Raw genomic sequence first — 26,112 nt, 5'->3', positions numbered from 1 at the left:
ATCGTCGGCGTGAACAGAAGGTTTGCCATTGGGACAAGCCTATATGCTGCTTCCCAATGACGAGAGAGTTTCATGCACAGACTCACCGTTGCTGAACATCTCGTCGTCCGTCAGCTGTCCGTCTTTGGCATAAAGAACTCCAAACTTAAAATTGACCGAGCCCTGGGGGAAAAGGAGAAGCCAAGAGTGGAATAAAGCCGCTCAATAAGAGAGATCTTGATGGTTGTGCTGGAAGACCTCGCGATTCCAGGAGGGAAGATTATTTCTAGGCATTTGAAGGTCTTCCAAAGTGGTTCGAATGGTCCTATTATTATCATTATTATTATTATCTTCTGACAGAATGCAGAGCAGATTTTGGCTTACCTCTTGTTCTTCGAGGACTAATAAATCCTGGAGGAAAAAAGAGTGAATGTCAGGAGAGAATACTACTGGAACATGGTCATACAGCCCAGAAAACACACAACAAAGAGTGAATGTTTAGCTTTCCTTCCTTCCTTCCTTCCCCTGGGTTTTAAAAGTTCAATTATTTTACATTGTTTTGTGAAGGGACTTCTTTTTATCCCTAATATTTCCTCCATCTCATTCTTAGGGTTTTGTAAATAAATTTTTGTAGCTTTGGAAAGTACCTTTTGGATTTCCGGGTGAAGGATCTCCCTTGGCCCTTTCTCAAACTTGTCAAGGTTCATGGCACTGAAAGGAAAGGAAAAATGCATAGAATACAAGTGAAAACATGTATGTATCTATCTATACATCATAATAATAATAATAATAATAATAATAATAATAATAATAATAATAATAATAATAATAATGCCATAATAGTAATTGAACAGCTGGTGTAGACCTCAGCTCAAAATGGTCAGAAAAAAATAATACTACAAATAAATGTATATAATAAATTTAATAATAATAACAACAACAACTACTACTGAACAGCTGGTGTAAATCACAGCACAAACTGGTCAAATGTAATAATAATATAAATAATAATAATGGTAATAATAATAAAGTTAATAATAATAACAACTACTACTACTACAGTAGAGTCTCATTTATCCAAGCCTCGCTTATCCAAGCTTCTGGATTATCCAAGTCATTTTTGTAGTCAATGTTTTCAATATACAGTAGAGTCTCACTTATCCAACGTAAACGGGCCGGCAGAACGTTGGATAAGCGAATATGTTGGATAATAAGGAGAGATTAAGGAAAAGCCTATTAAACATCAAATTAGGTTATGATTTGACAAATTAAGCACCAAAACATCATGTTATACAGCAAATTTGACAGAAAAAGTAGTTCAATACACAGTAATGCTATGGAGTAATTACTGTATTTACGAATTTAGCACCAAAATATCATGATATATTGAAAACATTGACTACAAAAATGCGTTGGATAATACAGAACGTTGGATAAGCGAGTGTTGGATAAGTGAGACTCTACTGTATCGTGATATTTTGGTGCTAAATTCGTAAATACAGTAATTACAACATAACATTACTGCGTATTGAACTACTTTTTCTGTCAAATTTGTTGTATAACATGATGTTTTGGTGTTTGATTTGTAAAATCATAACCTAATTTGATGTTTAATAGGCTTTTCCTTAATCCCTCCTTATTATCCAACATATTTGCTTATCCAAGCTTCTGCCCGCCCGTTTAGCTTGGATAAGTGAGACTCTACTGTACTACTGAACAGCTGGTGTAGACCACAGCACAAACTGGTCAAATATAATAATAATAATAATAATAATAATAATAATGGTAATAGTAATATAATTAATAATAATAACAACAACTACTACTACTGAATAGCTGGTGTAAATTACAACACAAACTGGTCAAATATAATAATAATAATAATAATAATAATAATAATAATAATAATAATAATAATGGTAATAGTAATATAGTTAATAATAATAACTACTACTACTGAATAGCTGGTGTAAATCACAGCACAAACTGGTCAAATATAATAATAATAATAATAATAATAATAATAATAATAATAATAATAATAACAATAATGGTAATAGTAATAAAGTTAATAATAATAACAACTACTACTACTACTGAATAGCTGGTGTAGACCACAGCACAAACTGGTCAAATATAATAATAATATTACTAATAATAATCATAATATATGATTGATGATAATAATAAAATGACCCCATACCTTAAAATAGATTTCACAGACAATGTCTTTGTAGGGCTGTAAGGGAGGCATATTTTCTGGGTTCCCTATAAGAGAGATTGTCAGACATGAGGCAGCTTTATGCAAAATGCCAAAAAAGTATATATAAGAGGTTAATAAGTGTGATATGGATGGCGCTCACTGTGATGCAGACTTTGAAACATCCTTCAGAGAAATAATAATAATAATAATAATAGGCCATTTTTTGCTCGCCTCTCCTCATGGCTCGAGGCAGGTTACAGCATCATTCAAACATAAACATGGTAAAAAAATATAAATGCACATATCAATATGCATTTTGATCAAAGATATCTATAGCCCAACCATGCTGTATGTGATTTAAATCCTGCTTTGCAAATCTCCCCAAGATTCCTTCATTGCAAACAGCCCCTAAAACCACCTAATTCAGTAATGAGTATTGAAATATTTTTTTCACTGATTGCACTGACCTAATTAGTTATTATAAAACCATTACCAGAGTCTGCGTGTCTACTTCTTTCTCACTGTCCCACTGAAAATGGATTAAAGAATGTATTTAAGGTTCAAAACATATTCCTGACACAGCTTAAAGGCCATAAGATCCAGAATAATGAGAGAGAATGGAAACGTAGCAGAGCGAGAGTGGGAACGGTGTTGCCTTACTGTTTTCCTCCAAAGGATCGCACGGTATTGCGGGACCCGCTGGTTGTTTTGGTCGGAGAGCACGACGGAGAGGAAGAAGGGGTTCTTTTCTGCGTCGGTCCCGACGTAGTTCTGATGAACTGGAAAAAGGGAAAACTGAGCTAAACAGACAAGCAACTTGACACATGAAAATCCAACGTTGATCTGCCCACTGAACATTGACTCCAATTTTTTAACTATACTCCTTCTGGCCCACGACATCACTCTTTCTCACACCTGGGTTCCCTTTGTTTATCTCTCAGTCTCTGGGAACACCGGGTTTGTCTCTGTTTCGTACTATCCCTTCTGATCTCATGAAGATCACTGCCTGTTTCCCCGACAACAGATCTAGCCAAAACATTCCCACCAATGAGGAAATAATGACACTGATAAGTCAGGAAAAAGAATCACAGTGTTACATATTGTTATTAGACGGGGGGATAGTGGGAATGGCAACCCAACCGCACTTGTGGCTCTGAGAAAGGTGAAAAGAAATGTCAACGTCAGGCATCCTATCCGCAAGCCTGGCATCTCAATGCAAACCCAGTTCTCCTGAATAAACAGAACCAACAGCAGCCTTCCAAATAATGTGACTGCATCCCAGCTCCCATCAGCAATTGTCATGATAATATCTCCTTGTGGAGTAGTAGTAGTAGTAGTAGTAAATATATTACTAATAATAATAATAATAGTCAAAGGACAAAGAATACAGGATCTACATTGGGAGGACCGCCAAAAATGACACTGTGGTCCAGATTCGGCTCACGGGCCTTGAATGTGTCACATGTGGTTTTAAGATACTGCTCCCCATGCACACAAACACATGCTTAAATATTAATAATAATAATAATAATACATCACACAGTCCTACACACTTGGGAAGTGTCCGACGTGTGATCCAATACAACAGCCAGCAAAGTGTCTGTTGTGGACTCATCTTGTTATGTTTCAAATAACAACAACAACAACAATAATAATAATAATAATAATAATGCAGCCCAGGAGCAAGCCATCAGGACAAAGGCAATTAAGGCCAAGATCGAAAAATCAGCTGATGACCCAAAATGCAGACTCTGCAAGGAAACTGATGAAACCATTGATCATCTCCTCAGCTGCTGTAAGAAAATCGCACAGACAGACTACAAACAGAGGCACAACTATGTGGCCCAAATGATTCATTGGAACTTATGCCTCAAGTACCACCTCCCAGCAGTAAAGAACTGGTGGGATCACAAACCTGCAAAAGTATTGGAAAATGAGCACGCAAAGATACTGTGGGACTTCCGAATCCAGACTGACAAAGTTCTGGAACACAACACACCAGACATCACAGTTGTGGAAAAGAAAAAGGTTTGGATGATTGATGTTGCCATCCCAGGGGACAGTCGCATTGACAAAAACAACAGGAAAAACTCAGCCGCTATCAGGACCTCAAGACTGAACTGCAAAGACTCTGGCAGAAACCAGTACAGGTGGTCCCGGTGGTGATGGACACACTGGGTGCTGTGCCAAAAGATCTCAGCCGGCATTTGGAAACAATAGACATTGACAAAATCACCATCTGCCAACTGCAAAAGGCCACCCTACTGGGATCTGCACACATCATCCGAAAATACATCACACAGTCCTAGACACTTGGGAAGTGTTCGACTTGTGGTTTTGTGAAACGAAATCCAGCATATCTATCTTGTTTGCTGTGTCATACAACGTCGTTGTGTCAATAATAATAATAATAATTCTTAATATAATTTCATAATAATATAATTTAATTAATTAATTAATTAAATGTATTAATTAGCCCTTAGGCCATATCACCAAATTGAACCAAACAACAAAGCTTGATACAACTTAACAAACTCTTATGTAGTAAGTTAAATAAAACACTTATAATAATACAGTAAATAAGGGTGTTAAAACTGAATATATACATCATAGGTAAAGGTAAAGGTTTTCCCCTGACGTTAAGTCCAGTCATGTCCGATTTTGGGGGTTGGTGCTCATCTCCATTTCTAAGCCGAAGAGCCGGCGTTGTCCGTAGACACCTCCAAGGTCATGTGGCCACTGGCATGACTGCATGGAGCGCCGTTACCTTCCCGCCGGAGCGGTACCTAATGATCTACTCACATTGGCATGTTTTCGAACTGCTAGGTTGGCAGAAGCTGGAGCTAACAGCGGCCGCTCACGCTGCTCCCGGGTTTGAACCTGGGACCTTTCGGTCTCCAGCTCAGTGCTTTAACGCACTTTGCCACCGGGGCTCCTATACGTCATATAATATCATTTAATAATAGTAACATACCATTTAATAATAATTTAATAATAATATAATGTAATAATAGTAATAATATAATTTAATAATAATATAATTTAATAATAGTAATAATGTGATAATTAATCAACCGGCTCTCCCTGTGGTTGGGGCCAGGTACAACACCATTCAGTCTTATGGGGCAGGTCCCCGCATCCCAGATTTCAATGGGACCTTTTTCTTCTTCTTCTTCCTCCCAAGGAGATCTGCTTGTCCGACGTCCCAGCGGTCATGGCGCTGGTGGACGGCCCCACGGGGGAGAACGACAACCTCATTTGCGTCGCTTACCGGCACCAGTTCGACTTGGTCAACGAGAGCACCGGGGAGGCCTACCGCTTGCATCACGTCGAAGCAAGCAGGGTAGGTTCTTGTGTGTTCCCTTAAAAGAATTCACCAAAGCTGACCTCCATTTGAGACGTCTAAAGGTGACAAAATTACGATCTGCCAACTGCAAAAGGCCACCCTGCTGGGATCTGCACCCATCATCCGAAAATACATCACACAGTCCTAGACACTTGGGAAGTGTTCGACTTGTGATTTTGTGATACGAAATCCAGCATGTCTATCTTGTTTCCTGTGTCATAATAAAATAATAATAAAATAATAATAATAATAATAATAATAATAATAATAATAATAATAGGCTAACTACCTTTTCCTAGGAAATACTTGAAGTACCACCTAGTGTGGTATTCGGGGTTCTCCAAGTGTACATCCGTCCGGTGCCAAGTTCCAGGTGCATAATCCGTATTCTGCAACAGAAATCCTAGATTAGTGTGTATGTGTCTATATATACCACCCCCCTTTGTTCTGCCATGTAGCAAAGCACAGATGGCCACCCGGCCTTTGCAACAACAAAAGCAACAACAATAACAACAACAGCTCTCCTCCTTCTCCTCTTACCTCGTCAATGGAGCCATTCTCCACCCGGAACCGGCCCGCTCTTTGGATCGCTCCGTCGGCATCGCTGGAAATGAGCTGCGAAATGAGAGCAAAGAGACTGTTCAAATCGGACTCTTTAACAATTTGAAACTCTTTTCGATCTGCTGCTTTGGATGACATCTATCCATTTAAAGGCCTGAAACGAAGACCATGAGATAGATCTTGACATGAAGCTCGCTTTAATATTATGATTTTAGGATAATAATAATAATAATAATAATAATAATAATAATAATAATAATAATTTTTAATCTTTTGGGTTTTTTTTTAAATTTTATAACATTCCAACAATTAACAAAACTTTAGCGATGCATGTCTTATTTCAATATACATAATACCAAAAGTAACTAATGCTTGAATGACATTATAAACGATCCTTTTTTTTCCCCCTCTTTCTTTGCAGATTCATGTTATTTGAGTGATTATATTCCTTCTGCTTATGTGATTGTTTTAGTCAATTGTTATGTTTTGTTTTTGTTTCTAATTCTTATAGCATTTTATAGTGTTTTCAGTGTTTTATAGTACAATGTTTTATGCAGATTTTATATTGGAAACCGCCCTGAGTCCCTTTCGGGAGAGAGGGCGGTATACAAATAAACTTTTACTTACTTACTTACTTACTTACTTACTTACTTACTTTGGAATGTAACACCCCCCCCCCCGTTCCCCCTCCCCCCTGGAACAGCAATTCAATTTATTATGTGTTGTCGAAGGCTTTCATGGCCGGGATCACAGGGTTGTTGTATGTCTTTCGGGCTGTGTGGCCATGTTCCAGAAGCATTCTCTCCTGACGTTTCGCCCACATCTATGGCAGGCCTGAGGATGCCTGCCATAGATGTGGGCGAAACGTCAGGAGAGAATGCTTCTGGAACATGGCCACACAGCCCGAAAGACATACAACAACCCTCAATTTATTATCATGGTATCATTTTAACTGTGTGGAACAGCCTGGTTCAAGGTGGTGTATCTTTCGTCTCCATCTATTTTGTTAATTAGGACTGAATATTTCCTGAACCAGTCAGGTTCTTTTAGACTATTTGTATATTTTCTTTTCCTTTGATTAATGAAATCATTGATTATATATTCTGATATATAAGACCACCAAGTTTCTACGTCCCATTTTGTCTCATCCCTCCATCCTCGGGCTATTGTGGCTTGTATTGCGGCTGTCATATATTTTAGAATCTCGGTCCAATTATTGTTATCGTCCCTTACCTTTATTGTGAGGGACATAAATCTGGCTTTGTCCCATATTAATTCTTTCCCTATTATTTCTTCCATTTCTTTTCTTATCTATATATATAAAAGAGTGATGGCATCAGGGCAGCGGACAAAACAACAAAACTACAGGCCCCCCAACCTTGAAATTTGACAACACAACCCATCATCCACGGCTCTAGGTTGATACAACAAAAAAAAAAGAAAAATAAAGTCCTAATTAGAGAGAGAGGAATAATTGTTTTTATCCAATTGCTGCCAGTTTGAGGGCTAAGCTCCACCCACTTGGTCTTGTAGCAACCTACTCAGCCCAGGGGACAGGCACAGTTAGGCCTCACTTAGGCCTTTTCCACAGATTATCAGATTTTAACTGCATTATATGGCAGTGTAGACTCAAGGCCCTTCCAAACAGCTATATAACCCATTTAGAATCTTATATTATCTGCTTTGAACTGGATTATCTTGACTCCACACTGCCAGATAATTCACTACAGCTGTGTAGAAGGGGCCTCAGATAATCCAGTTCTAAACAGATAATATAAGATTATAAATATATAGTAGAGTCTCATCCAGTCCAACCCAATTCTGCCATGCAGGACACAATCCAAGCACTCCCAACAGATGGCCACCCAGCCTCTCAATACTACTACTACTACTAATAATAATAATAATAACAACAACATCATACAATCCTAAGGTTTGGAGTGACCCCAAAGGAGCATCCAGATCAACTTCCTTCTACCATGCAGGAGGACACAATCCAAGCACTCCTGATCCAGCCTCTACATAATAATGATAATAATGAAGATGATAATAATAATAATAGCATAGAATCCAAGAGTTTGGAGAGACCCCTAAGGGCCATCCAGCCCAACCCTTTCTACTATGCAGCAGGACACAATCCAAGCATTCCCAACACATGGACAACGTATAAATACTATACAATACTACACAGGGACATAGACCCCCTCTATCCTCACCACTTTCACAGTACACAAACAACCAAATGCATACTCAACATAAAGACAACCATACAACAGACATTCGATACCACCACTACCTCAACAATTTCTCACCAACACCACCAGACAACGCCACAGCAACGCGTGGCCGGGCACAGCTAGTTTTACTATAAAAGATTTGAATTTTTCTACAGTCCCACCACATGTGGGAGAATGAACCTATTCCCCCACATTTGGACCAACATTTGTTCAAGGTATTTCCCGTTATATGAGCTAATTGGAGGGGGGTTCTATACCATTTTGAGATTATTTTCCTTTGTGTTTCTTTGATCCTTATAGGATTAATTTTATGAATATTATCGATCCAAGACCCGATTAGTTTTTCATTAAAGTTTTTTTTTCCTGTTTCCAGATCTCTGTAAGCGTTGCTTTCGTATTATAAGTTAAGGTAATTAGTTCATCATACCATAGCCTAGTCATTCCTTTATCTATTTCTAATTTCCTTCTAATTATTCTATCCAGGGAGGTTTCACCTGCTTCTCTTCTTTTCATGGCCTGGGCTTTACTGGACAGACCTAACCATGCTATCCAGTTCCCTTGGCCACATTTATCTTTTATTTTATCCCACTTTAATATTTCTCCATTGGGGTCCATAAGGTCCCCAATCCTTTTAATACCATTTTCCTTCAGTGCCTTAATTATATTCCTAAATGTCTTGTCCTTATTTTCCAATGTTTCTAATAATAATAATAATAATAATAATAATAATAATAAGTTTATTTATATCCCGCCTCCATCTCCCCCGAAGGGGACTCGGGGCAGCTTACAGCAAAATCAAAATACAAGCAATGATAAAATATGAAACATCAAAGGACAACAAGAAAAACCAATAATAAAATATACACAATAGGCGAAAAAACACAACACAATTAAAACATCGGATTAAAAACAATGAGGTTGCAATAGTGGATAAGCAAGGTGCACATTATGAGTAACAAATTCGTAAATAGATAAAGTGCATTAGAATAATTTAAGGTCACATTAGGTAGGGAGGGATTGCATGTTTTAATATGTGATATTGCAGATGTATCTGACTATGTTGTGCCCAGCCTCGAGCTGAAAGGAGAGGCAGATAATAAATAACAACAACAACAACAACAATTCATCATATCCTAGGCGATCATTCATGGCCAGGTATGATTGTTTTCCATGGGTATAGTCTATTATTATTATTATTATTATTATTATTATTATTATTATTATGCAAGAAGTGTATCTTTCTGCATTCTGACCCCGGTGCCCTATGTTTTGTGGCATGGATTTTATAGTGCTGTGTTTTGATATAGGAATTTTGTTGCATGTAATTTATGTTGATGCTATTATTATTATTATTATTATTATTATTATTATTATTTTGCTTCGAGCTACAAGGAGAGGCGGGGAAACAAATAAATTATTATTATTATTATTATTATTATTATTATTATTACTTTGCTTTGAGCTGCAAGGTGTGGCAGGGAAACAAATAAAATATATTATTATTATTATTACTTTGCTTCAAGCTGCAAGGAGAGGCAGGGAAACAAATAAAATATATTATTATTATTATTATTATTATTATTACTTTGCTTCGAGCTGCAAGGAGAGGCAGGGAAAGAAATAAAATATATCATTATTATTATTATTATTATTATTATTATTATTATTATTACTTTGCTTCGAGCTGCAAGGAGAGGTAGGTAATAAATACAATTTATTATTATTATTATTAATTACCCTGCTTCGAGCTGCAAGGAGAGGCAGGGAAACACATAAAATATATTATCATTATAATAATAATTATTATTACTTTGCTTTGAGCTGCAAGGAAAAGCGGGAAACAAATAAAATGTATTATTATTACTACTACTACTACTACTGCTTTCCTTCTAGTTGCAAGGAGTGGTGGGAAACAAATAAAATGTATTACTATTATTATTATCACTTTGCTTCAAGCTGCAAGGAGAGGTGGGTAATAAATACAATTTATTATATTATTATTATTACTTTCCTTCTAGCTGCAAGGAGAGGTGAGAAACAAATAAAATTTATTATTATTATTATTATTATTATTATTATTATTATTATCATTATTATTGCTTTGCTTCAAGCTGCAAAGAGAGGTGGGTAATAAATACAATTATTATTATTATTATTATTATTATTATTATTATTATTATTACTTTCCTTCAAGCTGCAAGGAGAGGTGAGAAACAAATAAAATGTATTCTTCTTCTTATTATTATTACTTTCCTTCTAGATGCAAGGAGAGGTGGGAAACAAATAAAATGTATTATTATTATTATTATTATTATTATTATTATTATTATTATTATTATTATTATTATTACTTTCCTTCTAGATGCAAGGAGAGGTGGGAAACAAATAAAATGTATTCTTCTTCTTATTATTATTATTATTACTTTCCTTCTAGATGCAAGGAGAGGTGGGAAACAAATAAAATGTATTATTATTATTATTATTATTATTACTTTCCTTCTAAATGCAAGGAGAGGTGGGAAACAAATAAAATGTATTATTATTATTATTACTTTGCTTCAAGTTGCAAGGAGAGGTGGGTAATAAAATTATTATTATTATTATTATTATTATTATTATTATTATTATTATTCTGCTTCAAGTTGCAAGGAGAGCGGATAACAAATAAAATGTATTATTATTATTATTATTATTATTATTACCACCAGAGAGTAAAATTCCACAAAATCAATCATGAGGAAGCCGGGTCAAGAAGACCGGTCTTTTTGCCTGCATCACTAATAAACTTGAGCCAAGTTTCATTGAAATTGGAGAACATTCTCGGTTACGAAGGCAGAAAACCACTCTTCTAAATATAAGGCAGAACGAAAAGAAGGAGCGCATCCCCAGCAGCGGCATCTCACAGGGCAAATGGTATTATTTATAGCGCAGAGGAGATGAGCAATAATACGACACCAGGGAAATCCAATGAGGCTTTTTCCTTCTGTTGCGCTCGACATAGTGTTGGAGGTACAAGTGTGCAATTTAAACCGCCCGAGGATGTTTTGTGGTTGACTATATAGTCATTCTGCGGGTGGCAATTGCCGGACTTTTCTAACCGCAGAAGCCAAGAAATGGAACTTCTACAAGACAACAACTTGAATGGATGTGAATGAAAGGAAGCCGGAGAGCATGGAAACGCCTGCATGGTCGTGAACGCTCTAAACATCACATCGTTAAAGAAACCCAATTTGCTAATGTGAAGTCATTGGATCTTGTTAGGCTAGCCATTAATAATAATAATAATAATAATAATAATAATAAGTAGAATAATAATAATAACATGCCCTGGAAGAATATGTAAAGCAAAGTGAAAAACCTGCTTTGACTGAAGTCAAAAATCAGAAACTCCTCAAAGCACAGCAGACAAAAAAACAGTACAAGAAAGCCGCACTACAAACTAGAGCTGACAGCTGGCACAACAAAACACTGCATGGAAAGTTCCTTGACAAAATTGAAGGAAAAGCTCCTAAGGAGAAGACCTGGCTCTGGCTCACGAATGGGACCCTGAAGAAGGAGACAGAAGGCCTGATCCTTTCAGCCCAGGAGCAAGACATCAGGACAAAGGCAATTAAGGCCAAGATCGAAAAATCAGCTGATAACCCAAAATGCAGACTGTGCAAGGAAACTGATGAAACCATAGATCATATCCTCAGCTGCTGTAAGAAAATTGCACAGACAGACTACAAACAGAGACACAACTATGTGGCCCAAATGACTCATTGGAACTTATGCCTCAAGTACCACCTCTTTGCAGTAAAGAACTGGTGGGATCACAAACCTGCAAAAGTATTGGAAAGTGAGCACGCAAAGATACTGTGGGACTTCCGAATCCAGACTGACAAAGTTCTGGAACACAACACACCAGACATCACAGTTGTGGAAAAGAAAAAGGTTTGGATCATTGATGTCGCCATCCCAGGTGACAGTCGCATTGACGAAAAACAACAGGAAAAACTCAGCCGCTATCAGGACCTCAAGATTGAACTTCAAAGACTCTGGCAGAAACCAGTGCAGGTGGTCCCGGTGGTGCCGTGCCAAAAGATCTCAGCCGGCACTTGGAAACAATAGACATTGACAAAATCACGATCTGCCAACTGCAAAAGGCCACCCTACTGGGATCTGCGCGCATCATCCGAAAATACATCACACAGTCCTAGACACTTGAGAAGTGTTCAACTTGTGATTTTGTGATACGAAATCCAGCATGTCTATTTTGTTTGCTGTGTCATAATAAAATAATAATAATAATAAAAAATGCCAGCCAAGGTCCCGGAAGCTGTACATTGCAGAAATGCAACGAAACCTTGTTAGCAGATTGAGAAGACGCTCGTCCGGGAATCATATGAATTCAATTCACAAATTGTTTTGTTTGTAACAGAACCAAAACCAAACCCTTCATCCCAATACAATGGGGAGGGCTATTCCCAGTTTGTAGGGAAATACTATACAAGGATTGAACAATGAAGAGTCTTTATCAGAAGAGGACAACAACAACAACAACAACAACAACAAGCAGCAACTCCAACTCAGCATCACAAACCTGGGTAAAAACAGTTTCATTCAGCTCTAGATTTAAGCTCCAACAAGTCGTCAGTTCCCAAAGCATGTATGTGTTTTGTGTGTGTGTGCATATATATTCTATTCTATTCTATTATATATACCATATATACTCGAGTATAAGCCGACCCAAATATAAGCCGAGGTACCTAATTTTACCACAAAAAAACTGGGAAAACACTGACTCCAGTATTAGCCGAGATACCAATAAAATTACATTAATTACTAATCAGTAGGTTAAATGTTTAAATTAACATCAAACTGTAATTTAAGATATGACTGTTCAACTCTGATTAAATCATTATTTTCATCTTCTTCAATGTAAATGTGCTTATGTATCCTTTTAATAATAATAGAGTGAAAAATAAATGTAATAATAATAATAATAATAATAATAATAATAATAATAATAATAATAATAAATGCAGTAAAATAGGTAAAAGGTAAAGGTTTTCCCCTGATGTTAAGTCCAGTCGTGACCGACTCTGGGGGTTGTTGCTCATCTCCATTTCTAAGACGAAGAGCCGGCATTGTCCATAGACACCTCCAAGGTCATGTGGCTGGCATGACTGCATGGAGTGCTGTTACCTTCCCGCCGGAGTGGTACCTATTTATCTACTCACATTTGCATGTTTTCGAACTGCTAGGTTGGCAGGAGCTGGGGCTAACAGCGGGCGCTCATTCCGCTCCTGGGATTTGAACCTGAGACCTTTCGGTCTGCAAATTCAGCAGCTCAGCGCTTTAACACATTTTGCCACCACCAGGGGCCCTTGCAGTAAAATAACAAATAATAAATAGAGTAAAATAATTAATGTATTAACAATAATAAAAATAGAGTAAAATAAATGTAAAAGTAACAACAATAATTGAGTAAAATAATAAATGTAATAATAATAATTAATAGAGTAAAATAATAAATGTAACCATACCAATAATAATGGAGAAAAATAATAAATATACCATATATACTTGAGTATAAGCCGACCTAAATATAAGCCTACCAGGACCCTCACCCGAGTATAAGCCAAGGAGGGTTTTTTTTTTCAGTCCTAAAAAAGGGCTGAAAAACTAGGCTTATACTCAAGTATATACAGTATATTATACTAATAATAATACAATATAATAATACTAGCCGTGCCCGGCCACACGTTGCTGTGGCGAAGTCTGGTGGTATGGGAAATAAAGTATTGAGGAATTGGTGGTAGTTAAGGTAAAGGGTCAAGGTTAAGTCCAGTTGTGTCTGACTCTGGGGGTTTGTGCTCATCTGCATTTGTAAGTCGAGGAGATGGCTTTGTCCGTAGACTCCTCCAAGGTCATGTGGCCATAGGCATGACTGCATGGAATGCTGTTACCTTTCCGCCGGAGCAGTACCTATTCATGTATTTCGATTTGCATGTTTTCGAACTTCTGGGTTGGGAGAAGCTGGGGTAACAGTGGGTGCTCTCTCTGCTCCCCCAATTCAAACCTGTGGCCTTTCTGTCCACAAGTTCAGCAGGTCAGAGTGGTGTTGTTTGCGATATTTTATGTGCTTGTACTGTCTGTGGCCCTGAGAAAACAGAGGATTTGCCAGAGTTTGGTGATGGGAATCCTTTGTTGGGAGGTGTTAGGTGGTCTGACTCCTGATTGTTTCCTGGATGGAATTCCCTTGTTTTCAGAGTGGTGTTGTTTGCGATATTTTATGTGCTTGTACTGTCTGTGGCCCTGAGAAAACAGAGGATTTGCCAGAGTTTGGTGATGGGAATCCTTTGTTGGGAGGTGTTAGGTGGTCTGACTCCTGATTGTTTCCTGGATGGAATTCCTGTGTTTTTAGAGTGTTGCTCTTTATTTACTGTTGTGAGATGAGAGAGTGATGAGCACGGAATGGCCTTGCACCTTCAAAGCCTGGGTGCTTCCCTCTCTGAGAGAGCGGGAATGATTTGCTGGGAGGTGTTAGGTGGTCCGGATTGTTTCCTGGATGGAATTCCTGTGTTTTCAGCGTGATGTTCTTTATGTACTGTCCTGAGATGAGAGAGTGATGAGCACAGAATGGCCTTGGAGCTTCAAAGGCTGGCTGCTTCCCTGTCTGAGGGGGGGGGGATCCTTTGTTGGAATGTGTTAGTTGGCCCTGATTGTTTCCTGGATGGAATTCCTTTGTTTTCAGAGTGTTGTTCTTTATTTTCTGTGCTGAGATGAGAGAGTGATGAGTACCGAATGGCCTTGTACCTTCAAAGGCTGACTGCTTCCCTGCCTGGGGGGGGGGGGGGATCCTTTGGTGGGAGGTGTTAGATGGCCCTGATTGTTTCCTGGATGGAATAGCTGTGTTTTTAGTGTGTTGATCTTTATTTAGTGTCCTGAGATGAGAGAGTGATGAGTACAGAATGGCCTTAGATCTTCAAAGGCTGACTGCTTCCCTGTGTATGTGTGTGTGTGTGTGTGGGGGGGGGGGGATTCTTTGTTGAGCAGCCAGGCCTTGCAGTTGTGAGAGGAGGAAAAGAAATGGGCCGTAACTTGTTTGGTGAGTCCGGTGGAGGGGGGGGGGGGAGTTTAAAGGGGATTTTCTGTGGGGTTTGAGTCGTTTTTTCATTGGGTAGGCCCCTAAGGGGGGCATTTTGAACCCACCTGGCTCCTCCTGAGAAGCATTAGGCTGTGGGATGGTGGGGAGGATGGCGACGGTGTCTGAGGGGGGAAAAGGAGTGTGCGCGGGAGCGGCCGTTGGAGGGAGGTGTGTGGATTGTTCTGTGTGCACGCGGGCTGGCCTCTTGGGCATGCGCAGATGGAGCATTCCAGTTTTTGGGGGTTTTTTGGCCCCATGGAGGTTTGGGATGTGTAGTTTGTTTGTAAGAACGTAGAGATGTGGATGAGGGGTTGTGTTGTCAATTTTCTAGGTTGGGGGGCCTTTAGTTTTGTTGTTTTGCTCAGTGGAGCGATGCCATTCTCCTTTTAAATATATAAGATTTATTATTATTATATATTATATATTAAATGTAATATTACTAATAATATTGCCATGTAATGATATACAGTAGGGTCTCACTTATCCAACATAAACAAGCCAGCAGAACGTTGGATAGGTGAATATGTTGGATAATAAGGAGAGATTAAGGAGAAGCCTATTAAACATCAAATTAGGTTATGATTTTACAAATTAAGCACCAAAATTTTATGTTATACAACAAATTTGACAGAAAAAGTAGTTCAATATGCAGTAATGCTACGTAGTAATTACTATATTTACAAATTTAGCACCAAAATATCACGATATATTGAAAACATTGACTACAAAAATGAGTTGGATAATCCAGAATGTTGGATAAGCGAATGTTGGATAAGTGAGACTCTACTGTAATGCAATATAGTAATTCAATGCTTATATTGTGCTATGCTAATAATATATTGTATGTACATTTGATTTGTAAGCCGCTCTGAGTCCCCCCGGGGTGAGAAGAGCGGGATATAAATGTAGTAAATAAATAATAATAAATAGGTATATATATTATTATTTCTTTGCACATATGGTCGTCCACAAGCCTTGCTTAATACAACCAGGAGCCGTGAATCCGGCATTATGAGAGCCATTGGGCGCCTGGTTTCTATCACTCTTGTCCGGCTCGGAGCTGGAAATTACATTATATTTCCACATTTCCAGGCGCCAAGATGCAGCCAGCCTTTGGCTGTACTTAAACAGATTTCGGCATGCTTTTTCATTATACAGTCATTTCTGACAATGGTACAAAGACAGCTGTCATTCGGAGAAGAATATACAGAATGCCGTCTTCTCAAATCGGATGGGGAAAACATTAGCAATAGTATATAACTCAAGCATATTCATGATTCATGGTGAACTCAGGATGACTAGACACGTCTCATTGTCTGATGCAACGATGAAGTGATCCCAAGCAACAGGGATAACGTAATGCAATAGATGATATCAGTATAAGTTGGGATAGCAAACGTAGTACTCTCTGGATCGGATTGTTAATGTTTTGGTGGAGAGAGAGAGATACACCGAAGGATTTGTCACGAGAAGAAAAAAAGGAGAGGCCATGATTTCGTGCAGACTGTTTTGTGTTTTGCATCGCTGAACTGCAAGAGATGCCAAAGCCTTCCTGATTTGGAAAGATACTTGTTTGTGTGTCCGCTGTTCAAAACAGGCAAAACTCCAGAGAGACAACGATAAACCAGATGTAGATTGAACATTAAGGTACTGAACGCTAAGGTAAAAATACCTAACAGAAAACAAGGTCCTCCAGTTGGCCATAGAACCATGTTGGAGAAGATAGATATTCTACTTTTAAGTAGAACAAAAAATTGCCTGTTTATTTACAGTATTTATATTCGCCCTTCTCACCCCAAAGAGAACTCACAATGTACATATACAGTAGAGTCTCACTTATCCAACACTCGCGTATCCAACGTTCTGGATTATCCAACGCATTTTTGTAGTCAATGTTTTCAATACATCGTGATATTTTGGTGCTAAATTCGTAAATACAGTAATTACTACATAGCATTACTGCATATTGAACTACTTTTTCTGTCAAATTTGTTGTATAACATGATGTTTTGGTGCTTAATTTGTAAAATCATAACCTAATTTGATGTTTAATAGGCTTTTCCTTAATTATCTCCTTATTATCCAACATATTCGCTTATCCAACATTCTGCCAGCCTGTTTATGTTGGATAAGTGAGACTCTACTGTACATGACAAACATTCAATGCCATATGACGTACAGACAGAGACAAAGACACAGAGGAAATTTAACATTTTCCAGCTTCATGAGGGTATGCTCAATTCCGGCCACAGGGGGAGCTGCTGCTACATCATCCATTTGTGACACCAAATCCTTGATGGAGTACTTCCTCATTCCTTTCTGCATGCTGCTGGATGATTTTTTTTTTTTTTGGTCAAATATTTTTATTGAAAATTTTGTATTTATGAAGAAAAAGGATTAACCGGTAATAAAGTTTACACATCAAAAGTGGAAGAACATTGCTTGTTTATAGTAAAATAGGAAATAAGATATAGAAGACAGAAGAAAAGAAAAAAAAAGTTTGTTGACTTCCATCTAACTTTAACTGGTTCATCAAGAAAAAGAAAACTATATATATATATATATATATATATATATATATATATATATGTATATGTATATCTGTATTCATACATATATATATTGTAAAAATTGATAGATCACCCCTTCTTCCTCAATAGTCTCAAAGATTGTATCTAATTCAGCAGATAGGGTCCAATTTCATTTGTTTTAGATAGTCCTTAACCAGGTCCCAATTAGTCTCTTTTTTTGGTAAACCTTGGCTTGAAGATAACCAATATGTGAGTTTGTCCATGTTCATCACCTCCATTACTTTATTTAGCCATTCCTCCTTATTCGGAATCTCCTTTCATCTCCAGAACCTGGCATATGTTATTCTGGCGGCAGTGACCAAGTAACTAAACAAAATCTCTTTTGTTTTTGTCCTGATCAATGTCTAACATTCCCAATAAGAAAAACTCCGGTTCTCTTTTAATTTTTATCTTTATAATTGTTTGTACAGCTTCATTAATGTCTTTCCAGTAAAGTTGAGCTTTTGGGCATGTCCACCATATATGGAAAAACGTGCCCGTCTGTTGCTCACACTTCCAACATTTGTCAGATGCATTCTTATAACATTTAGAAATTTTATAGAGGGTGGTATACCACCTATATTGCATTTTTAGCCAATTCTCTCGCATATCATATGCATATGTATATCTGAGGCCCTGGTTCCAGATCTTCTCCCAACTTTTTAATTGAATCTGGTGCCCCACATTCTGAGCTGCTGGATGATTTTATGGTGCTGTAAATTAGTTAAATTAACCTCCCTGCATAAACGGTACCTAAATTCCCTACTTGATAGATGCAACTATCTTTCGGGTTGCTTAGGTCAGCAATGAGCTGGGCTATTTTAATGGTCGGGCACTCAATCCGACTCGGGCTGGCTTCGAACTCATGCGAGAAGAAGACACAAAAAGCACATCCTTTGCCGGGAACAAGGGGATGGATAGACAGGCGGTAGGACTGTGCCATCGATTAAAACAATCAAAACTCATTACAAAATTAAAGGAAAAAGAGAGTAGGAAAAGAAATGGAGAAAGAAAGGTAGGTCGGGAAAAGAGACTTTGAATGAATCTTGTCAAGAAAACTCTGTAATCTGAGTCGCTTTAGGGTCGCCCAAGTCTGAAACGAAAGCACACAACAACAAATGGGAGGGACCGTGTTTACAAATTTCCCTTGGCGTTTCATCTCTCGTTTTCATCCCTGTTGCCTCTCAAATCCTCCTTCCAAACCTGAAGGACAATGAAATTAAAAGCATTTTTTCCTCTTAAGGAAAGGACACCATGTACCAGAAAGAAAAACAAACTAAAGGAGGTAAAGTAATGAATTTTAATGGAGGCAGCTAATGATGAACGGTAGGTCGAGGTTTCGGCTGCCCTCGTTGCGTGCGGAATTAAGAACAGAAACAGCAAGCGTAAATCTCAAAGGGAATGTCAAACATACAGACGCAAAAAGGGGCCAAGAAATAATAATAATAATAATAATAATAACAACAATAATAATAATAATAATACTTTATACCCCGCTCCATCTCCCAAAGGACTTGGGGCGGCTTACACTGGGAGAAGCCCAAAACAATCTATACAGTATATATAAAAATGTAATGTGCATAATTCCCATGGAGTAAACAACAAAACCACTGGACCAAATCACACCAAATTTGGCCACAAAAGACACTGTCATCTAATCTATGTCTTCCCATCAAAGAACCCTATAAAATTAGGTCCAAATTACAGAAAAACCCCAAAACCAAACATTACAACCCCCCCCACCCCCCGGAAACCCAGCCAAGTGGACTGGGTTTCAATGAGTGACTGAGCACAGCTAGACATATTCCAGATTGGAAACAACCAGAGCCAGCTAACACCTCCCAACAAAGGATTCCCTCTCAGAGTCATCATCATCATCATCATCATTATTATTATTATTATTATTATTATTATTATTATTATTATTATTATTATTATTATTATTGGGTCCCTGGGGACTATCAAAATAAACAAAACCTGGCAGCCAGCTTAAAAAAAAACTCTACAATTGGGACAGTAAATAAAGAACAACACTCTGAAAATAAGGGTATTCCAGACAGGAAACAACCAGAGCCAGCTAACACCTCCCAACAAAAGATTCCCCCAGAGAGGAAACAACCACTGCAAAGCCATTCAGTGCTAATCAAGGTGACTAATTACAACATTCATACTTGCCTCCACAAACAAAAACCCACTTAGGACGACTAGCTGGGCACAGCTAGTAAATAAATAAAAACAAAAAGCCACATGCATATTTGGTCCAAGAGTCTGGGATTCATCTATGAATTTATAGGACGATGCCACAGCAACACGTGGACGGGCACAACTAGTAAATAAATAAAATCAAAAAGCCACATGCATATTAGGTCCAAGAGTTTGAGATTCATCTATGTATTTATAGGAAGATGCCACAGCAACACGTGGCCAGGCACAGCTAGAAAATAAATAAAAACAAAAAGCCACATGCATATTTGGTCCAAGAGCCTGGGATTCATCTATGAATGTATAGGATGATGCCACAGCAACATGTGGCCAGGCACAACTAGTAAATAAATAAAAACAAAAAGCCACATGCATATTTGGTCCAAGAGTCTGGGATTCATCTATGAATGTATAGGACGATGCCACAGCAACACGTGGACGGGCACAACTAGTAAATAAATAAAATCAAAAAGCCACATGCATATTAGGTCCAAGAGCCTGGGATTCATCTATGAATGTATAGGATGATGCCACAGCAACATGTGGCCAGGCACAACTAGTAAATAAATAAAAACAAAAAGCCACATGCATATTTGGTCCAAGAGTCTGGGATTCATCTATGAATTTATAGGACGATGCCACAGCAACACGTGGACGGGCACAACTAGTAAATAAATAAAATCAAAAAGCCACATGCATATTAGGTCCAAGAGTTTGAGATTCATCTATGTATTTATAGGAAGATGCCACAGCAACACGTGGCCAGGCACAGCTAGAAAATAAATAAAAACAAAAAGCCACATGCATATTTGGTCAAAGAGTCTGGGATTCATCTATGAATTTATAGGACGATGCCACAGCAACACGTGGATGGGCACAGCTAGTAAATAAATAAAAACAAAAAGACACATGCATATTTGGTCCAAGAGCCTGGGATTCATCTATGAATTTATAGGACGATGCCACAGCAACATGTGGCCAGGCACAGCTAGAAAATAAATAAAAACAAAAAGCCACATGCATATTTGGTCAAAGAGTCTGGGATTCATCTATGAATTTATAGGACGATGCCACAGCAACGCGTGGATGGGCACAGCTAGAAAATAAATAAAAACAAAAAGCCACATGCATATTTGGTCAAAGAGTCTGGGATTCATCTATGAATTTATAGGATGATGCCACAGCAACGCGTGGATGGGCACAGCTAGAAAATAAATAAAAACAAAAAGCCACATGCATATTTGGTCAAAGAGTCTGGGATTCATCTATGAATGTATAGGACGATGCCACAGCAACGCGTGGATGGGCACAGCTAGAAAATAAATAAAAACAAAAAGCCACATGCATATTTGGTCAAAGAGTCTGGGATTCATCTATGAATGTATAGGATGATGCCACAGCAACGCGTGGATGGGCACAGCTAGAAAATAAATAAAAACAAAAAGCCACATGCATATTTGGTCCAAGAGCCTGGGATTCATCTATGAATTTATAGGACGATGCCACAGCAACATGTGGCCAGGCACAGCTAGAAAATAAATAAAAACAAAAAGCCACATGCATATTTGGTCAAAGAGTCTGGGATTCATCTATGAATTTATAGGACGATGCCACAGCAACGCGTGGATGGGCACAGCTAGTAAATAAATAAAAACAAAAAGACACATGCATATTTGGTCCAAGAGTCTGGATTCATCTATGAATTTATAGGACGATGCCACAGCAACATGTGGCCAGGCACAGCTAGAAAATAAATAAAAACAAAAAGCCACATGCATATTTGGTCCAAGAGTCTGGGATTCATCTATGAATTTATTATTATTATTATTATTATTATTATTATTATTATTATTATTATTATTATTATTTGCATTAAACAGCAGTAGACGGTCAGCGTAGACCCTCACAAGGCAGTTCAACCTATGATACTATATGACAGTATAGACCAAGCCATATTCTTGCAAGGCAAAGTAGTGTCAAACTGCATTAAATCAGCAGTGTAGATGTAGTGGACTCTGCTCGAAAAGACCTGAATAACATGCTTAGAGTATTCCCAAGTTTAGTGGATTCAAGAAGGTTGGAAACACTTAAATTGGCCGTAATAATAATAATGCAAGGGAACGTTTCCTTGTGTGGGCGAGTCTGTGGCAGCCAGACGTCTCCAAGTTTGACGGAGCGCCAGACCGGGTTTCGGCTTGGAATGTCAAATCGAATGGAGGTGCGAGAAGAAGATAAAAAAGCACATCCTTTGCCGGGAACATGGGGATGGATAGACAGGCGGTAGGGCTGTGCTATCGATTAACAAAAAAAATCAAAACTTATTACAAAAGTAATGGGCGCCACGTTTCATTTTTAAATGTCGTCAGTGAAATTTTCGTTACTATAATGAGAGTAATGAAATTTTGTTCTTTTTTTCGTTATACTAATTACGCACGCGGGGAAACTTCACAGGCTCCTTTCTCCCTCATTTTTACAACTATTGGGATGACATTTGCTACAATAGCAGACTGCATTGACCACTGTTAGCCCATCGAGTTTCAGAACGTTTCGCTTATCCACAGATTTTTGGGGAATTTTCAAAGTTTTCATAAACAACATTAAAAAAAAAACTACAAGAACTATCTCCTTGAATTTTCTAGACAATAAAATCCAAGCTGTAGTTTCAGTTCTCTTTTTTTGTGTGTGTCCTTGATAGGTAAATACAGTAGAGTTTCACTTATCCAACACTCGCTTATCCAACGTTCTGGATTATCCAACGCATTTTTGTAGTGAATGTTTTCAATATATCATGATATTTTGGTGCTAAATTCGTAAATACAGTAATTACTACATAGCATTACTGCATATTGAACTACTTTTTCTGTCAAATTTGTTGTATAACATGATGTTTTGGTGCTTAATTTGTAAAATCATAACCTAATTTGATGTTTAATAGGCTTTTCCTTAATGCCTCCTTATTATCCAACATATTCGCTTATCCAACATTCTGCCGGCCCGTTTACGTTGGATAAGTGAGACTCTACTGTATATATATCTCTCTGCAGCTTCAATTAGCAATGTTAACACAACCCCGGCGGCGCTTGACGATGTCGCATCCATCACTCGCCTTTAAAAAATAAATGTTGTAATGTCAAGCAAGAAATTAAATTTCGCCCTTGGACATGTCAGGTCCTTGCATGACCCAACTGGAGCCTAACAGCCCCGGGAATCGAGACAGATCGGAAGTTAAATCCGATTTCAGCCCACTTAGATCAGACAATGGCTCCTGGCGGATTTCGGTTGGCATTGGTTGGAAGGGCTCCGCATCTGGAAACAATGCCAGCCCTATTGGCTCCCTATTTGGCCTGTTGTTCTCGAACAAGGAAAGTCAAAGGAGATAGAGCTCCAGGCCAGAACCCATTGGCCAAGGTCCAATGAATGACAATGTTTGTTTGTCTCCATTAGAACAAGAAAACAGCCGTCTCTGACAACAGACATACAATGTGAAAGGAGGCGTGCGGATTGAAAGGAGAAAACAAATCCCCAAATCCAAGATGAACAATATCTTGGAGATATATCTATACCAAAATCCAAAGGTGGCCAATATCTTGGAAATATATATACAGTATACGTAAACCCAAAGGTGGACAATATCTTGGAGATACATCTATACTAAAATCCCAGAAGGACAATATCTTGGGGATATATGTATACACAAATCCAAAGGTGGACAATATCTTGGAGACATATCTATACTAAAATCCAAGAAGGACAATATCTTGGAGATATATCTATACCCAAATCCCAGAAGGACAATATCTTGGAGATATATGTATACGCAAATCCAAAGGTGGACAATATCTTGGAGATATATCTACACTAAAATCCAAGAAGGACAATATCTTGGAGATATCTTGGAGATACATCTATACCCAAATCCAAAGATGGACAATATCTTGGAGATATATGTATACGCAAATCCAAAGATGGACAATATCTTGGAGCTATATCTATAGTCAAATCCAAAGGTGGACAATATCTTGGAGATCTATGTATATGCAAATCCAAAGATGGACAATATCTTAGAGATATATCTATACTCAAATCCAAAGATGAACAATATATTGGAGATATATCTATACCCAAATCCAAAGGTGGACAATATCTTAGAGATATATCTATACCCAAATCCAAAGATGGACAATATCTTGGAGATATATATATACGCAAATCCAAAGGTGGACAATATCTTGGAGATATATCTATACCCAAATCGAAAGATGGATAATATCTTAGAGATATATCTATACCCAAATCCAAAGATGGACAATATCTTGGAGATGAATGTATACGCAAATCCAAAGGTGGACAATATCTTGGAGATCTATGTATATGAAAATCCAAAGGTGGACAATATCTTGGAGATCTATGTATATGCAAATCCAAAGGTGGACAATATCTTGGAGATATATCTATATTTATACCCAAATCCAAAGGTGGACAATATCTTAGAGATATATCTACACCCAAATCCAAAGGTGGACAATATCTTGGAGATATATCTATATCCAAAGCCAAAGGTGGACAATATCTTGGAGATATATCTATATTCAAATCCAAAGGTGGACAATATCTTAGAGATATATTTACACCCAAATCCAAATGTGGACAATATCTTGGAGATATATCTATATCCAAAGCCAAAGGTGGACACTATCTTGGAGATATATCTATGTCCAAAGCCAAAGGTGGACAATATCTTGGAGATATATCTACACCCAAATCCAAAGGTGGACAATATCTTGGAGATATATCTACACCCAAATCCAAAGGTGGACAATATCTTGGAGATATATGTATAGTCAAATCCAAAGGTGGACAATATCTCGGAGATCTATGTATACGCAAATCCAAAGGTGGACAATACCCAGATCCAAAGATGGACAGTATTGTGGAGATATATTTATACCCAAATCCAGAGGTGGACAATATCTTGGTGATACCCAAATCCAAAGGTGGACAGTATTGTGGAGATATGTCTATACTCAAATCCAAAGGTTGACAATATCTTGGTGATATATATATATATATATATCTAAAATATTGTCCAACTTTGGATTTGGGTATACAGTATATAATTCTCCAATATATTGTCCATATTATATATATACATATATAATTCCAAGCCCTTCAAAAAAATCCCTGGAAGAAAATTCCAAAATGGGGATCTTTTGTTTAGAATGTTACGCAATGAACTAGATACATATGAAAACAACAAAACAATTCTCATGGACATGAAAAGAAGATATGCAAACATTTTGATGATACATTTCAACTAAAACAAAAACAAAAACATGGAAGATTGAGGGAGGTTCGATACATTGTGGGAGTTCTAGTTCAACACACTGTGGGGATTCTAGTTCAATAGATTGTGGGAGTTCTAGTTCAATAGATTGTGGGAGTTCTAGTTCAATAGATGGTGGGAGTTCTAGTCCAATAGATTGTGGGAGTTCTAGTTCAATAGATTGTGGGAGTTCTAGTTCAAGAGATGGTGGGAGTTCTAGTTCAATAGATTGTGGGAGTTCTAGTTCAATAGATGGTGGGAGTTCTAGTCCAATAGATTGTGGGAGTTCTAGTTCAAGAGATGGTGGGAGTTCTAGTTCAATAGATTGTGGGAGTTCTAGTTCAATAGATGGTGGGAGTTCTAGTCCAATAGATTGTGGGAGTTCTAGTTCAAGAGATGGTGGGAGTTCTAGTTCAATAGACTGTGGGAGTTCTAGTTCAAGAGATGGTGGGAGTTCTAGTCCAATAGATTGTGGGAGTTCTAGTTCAAGAGATGGTGGGAGTTCTAGTCCAATAGATTATGGGAGTTCTAGTTCAAGAGATGGTGGGAGTTCTAGTCC

The 26,112-nt window shown here is 37.8% G+C and overlaps 1 protein-coding gene across 4 annotated transcripts in view; it reads right to left on the bottom strand.

Annotated features, from left to right (window-relative positions):
- garnl3 (GTPase activating Rap/RanGAP domain like 3) overlaps nucleotides 1-26,112 on the bottom strand; it is a 99,080-nt gene that overhangs the window by 46,087 nt on the left and 26,881 nt on the right. For all 4 annotated transcript variants that reach the window (XR_010000309.1, XM_062960599.1, XM_062960600.1 and 1 more), the window contains exons 3-9: nucleotides 6,069-6,143; nucleotides 5,818-5,917; nucleotides 2,843-2,961; nucleotides 2,183-2,247; nucleotides 627-690; nucleotides 364-390; nucleotides 87-162 (exon numbers count right to left, since the gene is read on the bottom strand). Coding sequence is in view for 3 of the 4 variants with exons in the window: in XM_062960599.1 (XP_062816669.1) it covers nucleotides 87-162; nucleotides 364-390; nucleotides 627-690; nucleotides 2,183-2,247; nucleotides 2,843-2,961; nucleotides 5,818-5,917; nucleotides 6,069-6,143 (526 nt within the window). In the remaining variant the exon portion in view is untranslated. The remainder of the gene's footprint in view (nucleotides 1-86; nucleotides 163-363; nucleotides 391-626; nucleotides 691-2,182; nucleotides 2,248-2,842; nucleotides 2,962-5,817; nucleotides 5,918-6,068; nucleotides 6,144-26,112) is intronic.

Source organism: Anolis carolinensis, unplaced genomic scaffold (assembly GCF_035594765.1).
Source record: "Anolis carolinensis isolate JA03-04 unplaced genomic scaffold, rAnoCar3.1.pri scaffold_7, whole genome shotgun sequence".
NCBI classification, from domain to species: domain Eukaryota; kingdom Metazoa; phylum Chordata; class Lepidosauria; order Squamata; family Dactyloidae; genus Anolis; species Anolis carolinensis.
The sequence above is the reverse complement of the archived record's forward strand: the minus strand, read 5'-3'. Positions and strand labels throughout refer to the sequence as shown.